A 12,832-nucleotide genomic window follows, 5' to 3' on the forward strand; every position below is an offset into this window, starting at 1 on the left:
CGATACAATGGAATATTATTCAGCAATAAAAAGAAGTATCAATATTGCTACAACATAGATAAATCTTGGAAACATCACACTGAATGAAAAAAGCCAATCACAAAAGACCACATACTATGTGATTCCATTTATATGAAATGTCCAGAATAGGCAAATCTATAGAGATAGGAAGTATATTAGCGGTCGCCTAGGCTGGGATGGGGGAGGGGGAATGGGGAGGGAGGGCTATTGGGTTCAGGGTTTCTTTTTTGGGTGATGAAAATGTTCTAAACTTGTAGTGATGGTTGCACAACCCTGTAAATATACTAAAAAGCACTGAACTGTACATTTTAAATGGGTAAATTTTACAGCATATGAATTATACCTCAATAAAGACGTTGAGAAGCAGAAAAAAAAAAAAAGAGAAAGAAAGAATCTCAAAGAACAAAACCTCCATTGAAATTTAATACTGAACTGGATATTATACTCACCTGAGGCAACATTCACAGAAAAGACACAAACTTCCTGAAGAGGTAAATTCAGGCCACAGTTTTCTCTATCTTAAGGTAAATACCACATTTTCAAACAAGAGGATAGAAGTTCCTCCATAACATGGTGTTTCCTTGCCCAAACAATACCACAGCCTGGTATTCTACCCAATTCTCCACAGGGAACTCCAGGAGTGGAAGGAAGGGGAGTTAGGGAGAGAACACAGAGCCAGATTTCAGAATGGGGTCGAGGGACAGAGGAAAAGGCCCAGAGAGGTAACATGTGAAATAGTGGTAGAGAATCTTCCAGATGTCTCTTAGAAGTGTAGCTGTGGCGATAGTTATTAATAGCTTCTGACGTACTGACACAGGCTTTATGAATTCATTGTCACGACTGGACTTCATTAATCACGGTCCCACCTTCTTATTTGGATGAGCTTACGTGTCACTAAGAGGACCATACATATAGAGAGAATCAATCCCAGCTTTGAAGATACTAAGAGCCCTGGCGTGAATACAACCTAACTAATATCACATATTAATAAACAGATAAGAAAACACAGAATAAGAGACAGGCATACCTCCCAGAGCATAGAGTAACTCCAACGCCTGAACCATCGACTGTGCTGGAGGGGGCTGTAAAAAACATAAAAACCCTCCTAAGTTAAACTTCATCAGGTAACAGCCGTAATAATGTGACTCTCCGGCTCAATCCACTCTTCTCTCTAACATGCCCCAGACTTCCCAACCTCCACGCTCCTACTCTTGAAATGTCCTTCCTCTCCCTCTCAGCACCCTTAGTACTATTTGGCCTTTAATCTCAGCTTGGCTAAACATTTCCTTTGAAGCTTTCCCTCATGCTCCCCTCCATCAGAAGCGATGGGTTCTTACCCTGAACTACCTCTTTGCTTTCCCTAACCTCTCATCAAACATTTCTAATTTTTACTTCGTGTATCAGCCTTCTAAGAAGCCCCATGATACTGCAGTATTGGTGGATGATTCATCTTTGCATCACCCACAGCCCTGCTCCAGGCCCTGCCTATAGGGGGTAACTGACATCGGTTAAATTTGAATTCCTGAAAAGAGAATGCTAGACAATTTGAAGCTAAGCAAAATTGATATTGTGAACTTCAGTCTGAGTCTCTGGATCCTTACTGTGTTCTTTCCTTCCACGTGCCTTTACTGAGCGTCTACTAAGTACCAAGCATCATTACTATCGTCCTCTAAATTATTTCATCTATAAGCCACATAATAAAATTATAGTCCTTTTGCAAACTGCGTAGTTTTTTTTTTCTCAAATGCATTCACAACAAATGTATTTTAAGTATCACGCTGTTTTAGTTCAATTTTACAGATGAGGAAAGTGAATAACAAAAAGTAAAAGACATTTGAACAAGATCCTAGAGGCAGTTGGTGGCAAAGCCAGAGACTGAATTCAGGTCTCATTCTTTCCACTCTACCCCACCCACTGGCTGCCAAGGAACAAAGCTGTACTTCTCAAAGTTGTGCTGACTGCACGCACACACAGATGAGGGTAGGAACTAGACCTGATTCACTATACACTGGGGAGTCAACAAATCACTGTTGACTAAATCATATAATTGATTCACTAGCCTTTCCTCAGTGCCCACAACATCCTACTTTACAAAGAGGCAACATACACCCAGCACCTAAATGGAGGAGCTTAACCCCTCTGGGATCTTTGATTACACTGAGATTACATGAATAATGGATAGCTCAAGCACTGAATGTGGTTCTGAATAATTACAGAACAAAACAGACAGGCTCTCTTCGACTCCTTTCAATCTTTGGCCCTGTTTCCAGTCAATCACTAAGCCCGATGAGTTCTGCTCTTTGAATTCATCATCAATCAAAACAACCCACAACTTTACCCACCCCCTTCTCCAATCACATCCAGAGTATTCTCAACTCAACACACATTTACTAGTATTTCTCTATGGCCTCATCTGATTCGGGGTCATATGCAAACGCTGTTTTAATGTAGTTGGAAGGACTGTGTGTGTATAATTTTAGCTTGTTTTTCTCACCGCCTGCTTTCCTGTTCCCTCTGTTTCTTGTACCCATGGACACTTCACAGCGAATACCCTGGGACAACTGCATACTATTCTGACAAGGTCATACACTGTGAAATAAGCAACTTTCTTACTACTGGGCAGTTGAGTTCTTTTAGTTCTTTGCTACTGTAATCATCACTGCTAAATATACAAAATTATATGTATCCTGTGATTTCAACTGTGAAAAAACACAATTTCAGGAGGAAATAATCAGAACGCAATATATGAAGATGAATCTATATGTATTTTCCTCATTTTTCAGTTGTCTGAAAGTTTATGATTTTCGTTATATATTTTTAATTTAATATAAAATGATACTATAAACATTATCCTACATGTAAGTTCTTTGTTTCTTTTGAATTATTTTTTTCAGGAGAAAATTCCCTGAGAAGAAATACCAGGCATTTCTACAGCTCATAAAATAATGTCAGAAAGTCCTCCATGAGGACTGAAACAGAATATAAAACCACTTTCCCCAAACTGTGTCAGCTTTGGATTTTACCATTTTTCCTTATGTTTGATCATTCAATTAACGTACAGTGGTACAGCTATTTCAATTTGCATTTATCTCTCCTAGAGAAGCCAAACATGTTCTAACGTTAGTTACTATTTGTGCTGTTCCCTTTACTTTGGCTTTTCCTTTAGTGAGTATTCGATGTATTCACAAGGACGTCTGAAAACTCCATAGTTTTTGAGACACTGATCTGTCCTTTTTGCCCTTATGTTTTCCTTTAATCTGAGATGTGGAGCTTTTCATAAGCTTTTGATTTGCATATACTGTTCACTTTTCTGTATAATTTCTTGTACTATATACCAACATTCAAAGCATATATTTTCTCCATACTTATGAGAAATAAGTATGTTTTCTTTGGGAGAGCAGATGATATTGTTACATTCTCTTCTTTCATTTGCCTAGTTTATCATGACATGCTACATTAGGGACTTTAGCATCCAGGAGTCTAGTCTTGTTACACATCATATACCAACAGAGTTGGGATATAATAAGGAGTTAAAAATGCAAGCTTTCAAATCATAAAAATTCAAGAAGAAAACATGAGGGAATATTTATTAACTGACCTAGATATAGGGAAGTGCTTCATAAGCACAAGAGTAACAGAAGAAATCACAGAGGTAAAGATAGAAAGATACTATCTTTGCTTAGAATGGCTGCACATAAACAAACAAACAAACAATAAAATACAATACAATACAATCAGAAGAACTGTTTGCAAGAAATACTATAGACAGGGCTTCCCTGGTGGCGCAGTGCTTGAGAGTCCGCCTGCCGATGCAGGAGACGCGGGTTCGTGCCCCGTTTCGGGAAGATCCCACATGCCGCGGAGCGGCTGGGCCCGTGAGCCATGGCCACTGAGCCTGCGCGTCCGGAGCCTGTGCTCCGCAAATGGGAGAGGCCACAACAGTGAGAGGCCCGCATAACGCAAGGAAAAAAAAAAAAAAAAAAAAAAATACTATAGACAAAGCTTAATGTGTTTAATAGTTAACGGACTCTTAATCACTAATAAACACAAATTCTAACAGATAAATGGATTATCTGTTAGATAAGATTATATAGATTTCTTCTTATATTTCAGAAGAAATATAAAGTGGCCAATAATTTTTTTTAATCTTATGAGAAATCAAAAAAGATACAGATAATAGTTTTCCTCCTTCCCCCCACCAAATCAAATTAGCAAAACTCTAAAAGAAAATAACATGGCATGATAGGGGTATAGTGAGTCGGGCATTCATGCACTGCTGGAGTTTATACCTGTAAAGGAATTCAGCCTTGTATCAAGGATCTATAAAATGACCGTGGCCCTTTGACCCAATAATCCCACTCCTGGAAAACTGATCTTGGGAAATAATCAGAAATGCAATCAGCCATAGGGACTTTCCCTGCAGCTCTATCAGAGCCCTCTTGGCTCCCCCAATCATGTCACTTGGGCACCAAAGCCTACACACACACTCCTGCCCTGGATAACTCCACCTCTCCCGACCTGCTGAGATCCCACTTGGGTTTCAGGTCTTGCCACAGACATGACTAACTGGGCTGCGGGCCTTTCCTTTGTCTCTCAGAGTACCGGGCACAGGCACTGTCATTACCCACTTACTTGTCTCTCTCCCCCAACAGACAAGAACAGAATTGTGTCAGCCTTGTCTGGCTGTATTCCCTTGAATCCTGCACACAACACACGAGCTAAGTGAAAAAACTCAGAAAGGCAGCATGCTCTGTATCAATGTCCTGACACTCCCCTGGGAGCACTCTGGCCTCCCAGACAGACAGAAGGCAGGACTTACCGACATGAAGTGGAACCTGAGGACGTTGTCGATCCCCAGCGCTTTCAGCTGCAGGATGACAGGGGCCAGATTGCTCCGCTGCATCTCAGGAACGGTGGATTGAGGCAGCTGGTCAAAGGCTTCCTCTGAGGATAAGAAATCAGAACTGTTTGAGATCAAATGTCACAATCAAATGCAATCATTATGCCAAAGGAACAGTTCTCCTTCTCTAACTTTAATGAGAGGCTCTAGGAGTCTAGGCTCAGACGCATATGATATTGTGATATAAAGTTGTTTCCTATTTAGGAAAGATCCTTCTATTTTTTAAATACCTTAGATAAATACATTTGAACAATATATCTTTATAAAAGTTTCTCCTTTTACTTTAGAATGTTTTTTAAAATGTGCTTCTTGGACTTCCCTGGTGGCGCAGTGGTTAAGAATCCACCTGCCTATGCAGGGGACATGGGTTCGAGCCCTGGTCCAGGAAGATCCCACATGCCGCAGAGCAACTAAGCCCATGCACCACAACTACTGAGCCTGCACTCTACAGCCCACGAGCCACAACTACTGAGCCCGCATGCCACAACTACGGAAGCTGGCGTGCCTAGAGCCCATGCTCCGCAACAAGATAAGCCACCACAATGAGAAGCCCGTGCACCGCAACGAAGAGTAGCCCCCGCTCGCCACAACTAGAGAAAGCCCGGACGCAGCAACGAAGACCCCAAGCAGCCAAAAATTAATTAATTAATTAATTAAAATAAAATAAAATGTGCTTCTTGTTAGCAAAACATTAAATCAAAGCAACAAGTATTTGCTGAATCACTATGGGTGGCCAATTCCCATTCCCTCTGCTTGGGATGGAGTACTTCAAGCAGGCCAGAACTACACATAAAAGCAAAGAACAATTTCAAGATAAATCACCAAATATAACTAGAACATAACCAAAGTATCTCCAAAATATAAAAACAATGACCAAACCTTATAAAGAGCAAAATTTGCCCAAATCTAACTTTCTAAATTGAGCCAGGCACACACGTCACTCCCAGAATCTGATGCTGCCCCAAACACATTAATGAATGCTTACTTGCACCATCAGTAACAAAAGGTGTCCTCAAACACCTTTTGAGGAAAAAGCACCACCAGGTTCAGAGGTGCCAAGATGGGAGGGGCAGGAGAGAGGAGAGGAAGGAAAGAGACTCTGGGAAGCCTTTTTATAAAAGCTAGATAAAAAGGGTGGGGAGGGCTTCCCTGCCGATGCAGGGGACACAGGTTCGTGCCCTGGTCCGGGAAGATCCCACATGCCGCAGAGTGGCTGGGCCCGTGAGCCATGGCCGCTGAGCCTGCACGTCCGGGGCCTGTGCTCCACAACAGGAGAGGCCACAACAGTGAGAGGCCCGCGTACCGCAAAAAAAAAAAAAAGTAACCTGAGTTCCTCAAGTTAAACAAAGAATTACCATATGACCCTGCAATTCCACTCCTAGGTGTATACCCAAAGGAATTAAAAAGTTACTCAAACAAGTACACATACATGCTTGTTCATAGCAGCACTATCCACAATAGCCAAAAGGTGGAAACAACAATCAACTAACGAATAAACAAATTGTGGTACATCCATACAATAGAATATTATTCAGCCACAAAAAGGAATGAAGTATTAATACAATGTAAATGAACCTGGAAAACATTACACTGAATGAAAGAAACCAGACACAAAACATCACATTATATGATTTAATTTATATGAAACATCCAAAACAGATACAGTCTTCCCTTGGTATCCACAGGAGATTGGTACCAGGACATCCCTCTCCCCCACTGCAGATACCAAAATCTGGGGATGCTCAAGTCCCTTATATAAAATGGCGCGGTATTTGCATATAACCTACACACATCCTCCTGAATACTTTAAATCATCTCTAGATTATTTATAGTACCTAATACAAAGTAAACGCTATGTAAACAGTTGCTGGTGTGCAGGCAAATTCAAGTTTTGCTTTCTGGAACTTTCTGGGATTTTCTTCCCAAATATTTTCAATCTGTAGTTGGTTGAATCTGCAGATACGGAGGGCCAACTGTCAATCCAGAAAGACAGAACAAAGACTGTTGGTTGGTGGTTGTCAGTGGCTGGGGGCAGGGAGAAATGGAGGAAAAACTGCTTAATGGGTTAGGAATTTTGCTTTGGAGTGATGAAAATGTTTTGAAACTAGATAAAGGTGGTGGTTGCACACTGTGAACCATAATAAATGCCACTGAACTGTTCAAGTTAAAATGGTTAATTTCATGTTATGTAAATTTCACCTTAATAAAATTTTTGTTCCTTTGTTTGTTTTCTTAAAACTTCCTCCTCCCCTTATTTCAGTTCATCTTCTAGCCCTGGTTCTCCTCTTTGCACTTCCATCATTCCTTCTTAGCACCTTCAGTAGAAGACCCTCACCTCTCTGGTTTCAGGCTCTGCCTTCCCCCTCCCTCCCATGAATCCTCCTTACCCCCTTCCTCCCCTCCAAGTACTGGTACATTCCACTCCCTCTGCCAGGTGCGCTGGAATCTAATCTCTACTGCTATCCCTTCACCTGGATTAACTACTGGGCTGCCAATAAGATTGGGCTCAATTACCGACTGTGGAGCCCTCTCCAACAGGATAACTCCCTGCTCTCTGCTTCCAAGGCTCATTCCATTAAGGTGATCCTATCACACCATAATATGCTGATCTGTTCATGAGCCTGTCTCCACCACCAAGCTGTCAGCCACGTACGTAGCCACAGACCATGTCTCACCTGGCCCTAGATTTCCAAGCCTTGTCTCCATGCATGGCACAGAGCAGGTGCTCTGTAAACATTTGCTAAAAGAATACATGATGTCAAGGACTGAACAAGGATGACGGTAACTGGAAAGCAAAGAAAAGAAAAGTGGTAAAACCCCCCGGATCTGGTATATGACTGCAGATGGATATTGGACAGAGGAGGGAATTAAAAATGATTTGAAAATTAAGTCTGGACAATTGAGAGAAACCTTGATACCATTGCCCAAAAGAGAGAAGTACAAAGAAGGAAAGAGCAGCTCTGGGGACATCATTTTCTGTAGGTAAGGCTGTCATCTAGCTGGAGACAAAGCTTCTTAAGAGCTGGGACAGTCTTTATTGTCATTTCATTTTGCTCCCTCAGAGCCTAGCATGGTGCATGGCACAGAGCAGGAGTTGACCAACTAATTGCTTTCTATCAATGAGCCTCAGGAGAGATCCTGCCAGTTTAGCTCTGCAAAGATGCTCTGAACCAGAGGTAAAGATGGAACCCAGCGGCAGGGGGTGGTGGTGGTGGTGGGATGAACTGGGAGATTGGGACTGACATGTATACAATGATGTGTATAAAATGGATGACTAATAAGATAATAAATAAACATTAAAAAAAAAAAAAAGATGGAACCCAATGCGAGTACCCACAGGATTCAAGGATCCCAGAACAAGAAAATGGCACACAAAGCTAAGAGAAAGGTAAGAAACACAGGACCTGAGCCGCAGGGCCCAAGCTACATGTCACATGGCTACAGAGAGGCTGAGGCACAGACATTAGGTTAGAAAGAAGATGTCAAATGACTGGTGATTAGTGGTCCAGCTTTGGCCAGCAGGGAGCAGTAGCAAAGAAGCGCCACATTTGGAGTGAGGAAGGCGGTGGAGGCCAGATTACCGAGGGCCTTGTGAGGGAAGTCTGGATCTTATGTTAAGTTTTGCCTATTACGGTAGATATCTGTAATATTCTCTGATGCCCAGGCTGAGTATTAGAAAGTCAAAACCCTTTAAAAAAAAAAAAAAAGCCAAACTTACCTGTATAAAGGCGGTAACATTTTCCTGAGCGGCTGCGGCCACCACGTCCTGCTCGCTGGCTGGCTGATGCCTGAGACACTGGGACCACCACCAAGCACTCAATAGCTGTCCTGGGGTTGTAGGCTCGGAGTTTCACAAAGCCACAGTCAATCACATACACAATCCCGCTGATTGTGATGGAGGTTTCTGCTACATTGGTGGCCACTATCACCTAGGCTCCCCACAGGAAGGAGAGTAAGGGTAAAAGTTATTTGGTTCTTTTCACTCAGAATAAACTAATCAAAATCCTAAAAGATTTTAAGATATTTCTGACAGTGCAGAACCTGTGAGAGGCAGTTAGGGTCAGGGTGCCCTGGGTTTGAATTCTCCCTAAGTGTGGGACCTTGAACAAATTATTTAACCTCCTGAGCATGTTTCCTTGTCTCCATAATAATATTTACCCTCTCCTGGGGTTCTTAAGGGGATTAAATGTGAAATATACATGAAGTGATTACAGCCTGGTACCTGGAGTACTTGGCCCAGAGTAACATTCAACAAATGCTAGTTTTTACCTTTTGTACAACTTAAGTAAATCACCACCTTGTACATGTCTAGTCATTTGCTCACTCACATTCTAACTGCTTTCTGAGGGTCTGCCCATTGCCAGGCACTCTTCAAGCTGCCAGGAATGTATGATGGACAAGAGTCTACATTCCGTATGAGTGTTTGGGTAGAGAAATGATGAACATAAACAAGAGAGTGACTGGGAAGAAAACGCAACAGGGTAATACTCTAATATTATGTAGCATTCAATGTATACATCATATATTATAATATAATAATGGAGTGCTATTTCAGGTTAGATGGCCAGGGAAAGCCTCTCTAAAAGATGATTTTGGGCTGAGACCTGAGTAATAAGCAGCAGCCAGCCCTACAGGGATCCAGGCAGAGGAAGCAGAAACAGCCTATGCAGCCAGAGACCAGAGTAAATAAATACAAGACGAACTTAGGAGGGAGGCGGGGACCAGATCATGCACAGTCCCTGGGCCACGTGAGGGGTCTGCATTTTATTCTAAGGGCACTGGGCGCTGCCCCTGGAAGGTGTGAAGCAGCAGGAGACATGTACAGATAGCACTTAGAACTTTTTTGGGGCACTTTTACATCAATCGTTTTATAAAAAATCTTCCTACCATTTTTACATACTAGAGTCAGGATTTTATGCTATAAAACCATCTACCTAAAAGTTACTGCTATTCATGCTTTACAGCTGAGAAAACTGGGCCTCAGGGTTGAGTAACTCATGCCACGGCACACGGTAACCCAGACCTCCTGACTAGCTGGCTGCAGGTCACGTTTGACTGGACAGACTTGAGCTGCTCCGTCCCAATGGCCAGGAGGCAGGGTGCCCTCTTGCAAGTGGCCTGAAGTTGGGAGGGGATCCTCAGACCTGTCATCCCTCACTTACTGTGTTCCCTGCCACCTGCTGATAAATAGCTACTCTAAGCTGACTTCGGGCCAGTTCTGTACCTTCCTCATATGACGGAAGGGAAAACAGAGCAAGGCCCAGGGAGGCGATGAACAGGAGGCAGACTGGCTGCCTACTGGCTCCTTTAAACCCATGCTTCTCACCACACCCTTCCCCACCCCAATTTCAAGGCCAAGGATGTTTAAGCCACAGCTTGAATTAACTGACTCAAACTTGGCTCTACAGGAAAACTGATGCTTCAAACAAATGGTTTAGAAACCATTCTGTAGAAACTAATCTAGTGTTCTTGACTGGTCACGATCCACCAAGACAGTCCTTTAAACCAAGGTAGTATCACATGACGGGGAAAGATTAGGCAGGAAGAAAAGAAGCAAAGAGAAGTCACCTACTCTGATAATTACTAAACCTTCTGTGGGGAAGGTTTGGAAATCTTTGCAACACATTATTTATTGTGCGCTTTTAGACCTGCTGCACAGAAACATAGACTTTAAGTTCTTAAAGAGACCTTCCTATTTAGCAAATTTTACTTCAATTTAAAATAAATCTTTCCATATACCTGGACAAAACTGTAATTCAAAAAGACACATGCACCCCTATGTTCACAGCAGCACTGTTCACAACAGCCAAAACATGGAAACAACCTAAATGTCCATCGACAGATGTATGAATAAAGAAGATGTGGTACATATATACAATGGAATACTACTCAGCCATAAAAAAGAGTGAAATAATGCCATCTGCAACAACATGGATGCAACTTGAGATTATCATACTAAGTGAAGTCAGTCAGAAAGACAAATACCGTATGATATCACTTATATGTGGAATCTAAAATATGGCACAAATGAACCTATCTACAAAATAGAAACAGACTCATAGACATAGAGAACAGACTTGTTGTTGCCAAGGGGGTGGGGGGAGGGAGGGATGGACTGGGAGTTTGGGGTTGGTAGATACAAACTATTACATTTAGAAGGGATAAACAACAAGGTCCTAATGCACAGCACAGGGAACTATATCCAGTCTCCTGGGATAAACCATAATGGAAAAGAACGTAAAAAAGAAGGTAAGTATGTGTGTGGCTGAGTCACTTCGCTGTACAGCAGAGACTCTGGCACAACATTGTAAATCAACTCTACTTCAATAAAAACAATTTTTTTAATAAAATAATCTTTCTAGTGGATAGCAAAGGAGCACCAACGTGATTATAGTCCTTGGTCCTCGGGTTAGTCTCACCTTTCTGACAGTGCGTGACACCCTTTCAAACACTTTCATTTGCTCAAAGGAAGGCAGTCCCGCGTACATGGGGAGAACCCGGAGGTGTCTCTTCATCCCAGTCCGACCCAGTGCTCGAGCCTGCTCAATCAGCATAGACACAACAGTTTCTACCTCTTCCTAAAATCGTCGAACCAGGAACCAAAGAAAATGAGACCAATTTGAAGCATGTCATTTTATCATACTGCAAGAAAATGCAAGTTGGGATGAGGATTTAAATGTGGTCAGATTCATGACTGTCAGAGCCATCAAGTTCCACGCTGGGGTGGTATTTAATCAAATGCTACCGAACAATGGTGCCAATGGGGGTGAAAATTTGCAACTGTCAGGTTAATCGCTGAAATCTACACTATCTGCAGTCAATAGAAGAATTCCTGATATACCAAAACTATGACTTTTACTGAGTTTTTTTTTTTATGCTCTGTGGCAAACAGCATGGCATACATATGGACAAGTTGTGGCATATAAAATCACTATAAGTTTTCCCTAGGAAAGATTACTGAACCATGGAAAATGTTTGACAGTGGAAATGATTACAACTAGAAGGTAGCTCTGAACAGAGCTACAACCTTGAGTGAGCATTTGGGCTTGTTCAGTTGTTTTTCCAGTGATGTGCCTACTTGTCCCCTCCAGGAAGAGCTGCAAAGGTATCACTGGGAAAAGGGGCTGCAGCAACAACAAGGATGCACAAAATGTACCTCATGCAGTATTCAATTCTGGTATCAAAACGGCCCATTGAACTCTCTAATTTACTCTGGAATTAGCTAATAAATTTAAAATACATTTAACCCTCTGCAGACAGAACAGGCAGGAACTAATGACTCTCTGGCAATTGAGTTAATAGATGAATGACGTCAAACTAAACAATTTTTTATGCAATCAAGTAACCACAAAATACAATAAAACATGAAATCAGTGGCTACATAAAGTAACAGGCCTCTGTATAAATTTTGGTGCTGCCTTAACGTGTCTGTTCACCACAGAGGAAAGGTCCAATGGAATTACCTGGCCAGTGAGAAATGCTAATATGTCTCCATCTCCCTCTGTCTGGTGAATTTTCATCACAGTTTCTACAGTTGATTTGATATAATCTGGAACAGGACTGAAAAGATGTGTGAGATAAATTCATCACTAGAATATGCTCATTAATTATAGATCAATTACCCTAGTAATCTGGCAGCGAAGCCTCATGAAAGTTAGTTTGGGCCTGCCCAGCAGGTAATCAATATATGAATAATTAGTGATGAAATAAACATTCATTCTTTTTTTTTCTTTTTATAAATGTGACATTCAAAAACAATCCATAATTACATGTAAACTATGATTTTTGGCTTTATTTGCAGAGACATAAAAGCAATAAACCCATGCAAATAGATGTCCTATCTTTAGCATACAAGGATGCCTGGCCAGGGAAACTGGATCTATGGTCCCAGTACTGAATCCCACACTCTTT

The 12,832-nt window shown here is 41.7% G+C and overlaps 1 protein-coding gene across 3 annotated transcripts in view; it reads right to left on the reverse strand.

Annotated features, from left to right (window-relative positions):
• Nucleotides 1-12,832, reverse strand: part of DHX35 (DEAH-box helicase 35) — a 73,443-nt gene that overhangs the window by 20,193 nt on the left and 40,418 nt on the right. For all 3 annotated transcript variants that reach the window (XM_007447703.1, XM_007447702.1, XM_007447701.1), the window contains 5 exons: nt 12,385-12,481; nt 11,341-11,499; nt 8,640-8,850; nt 4,841-4,965; nt 1,049-1,103 (listed from right to left, as the gene is read on the reverse strand). In XM_007447703.1, coding sequence (XP_007447765.1) covers nt 1,049-1,103; nt 4,841-4,965; nt 8,640-8,850; nt 11,341-11,499; nt 12,385-12,481 — 647 coding nt within the window. The remainder of the gene's footprint in view (nt 1-1,048; nt 1,104-4,840; nt 4,966-8,639; nt 8,851-11,340; nt 11,500-12,384; nt 12,482-12,832) is intronic.

The sequence above is a fragment of the Lipotes vexillifer genome, unplaced genomic scaffold (genome assembly GCF_000442215.2).
Source record: "Lipotes vexillifer unplaced genomic scaffold, Lipotes_vexillifer_v1.1 scaffold397, whole genome shotgun sequence".
NCBI lineage: Eukaryota > Metazoa > Chordata > Mammalia > Artiodactyla > Lipotidae > Lipotes > Lipotes vexillifer.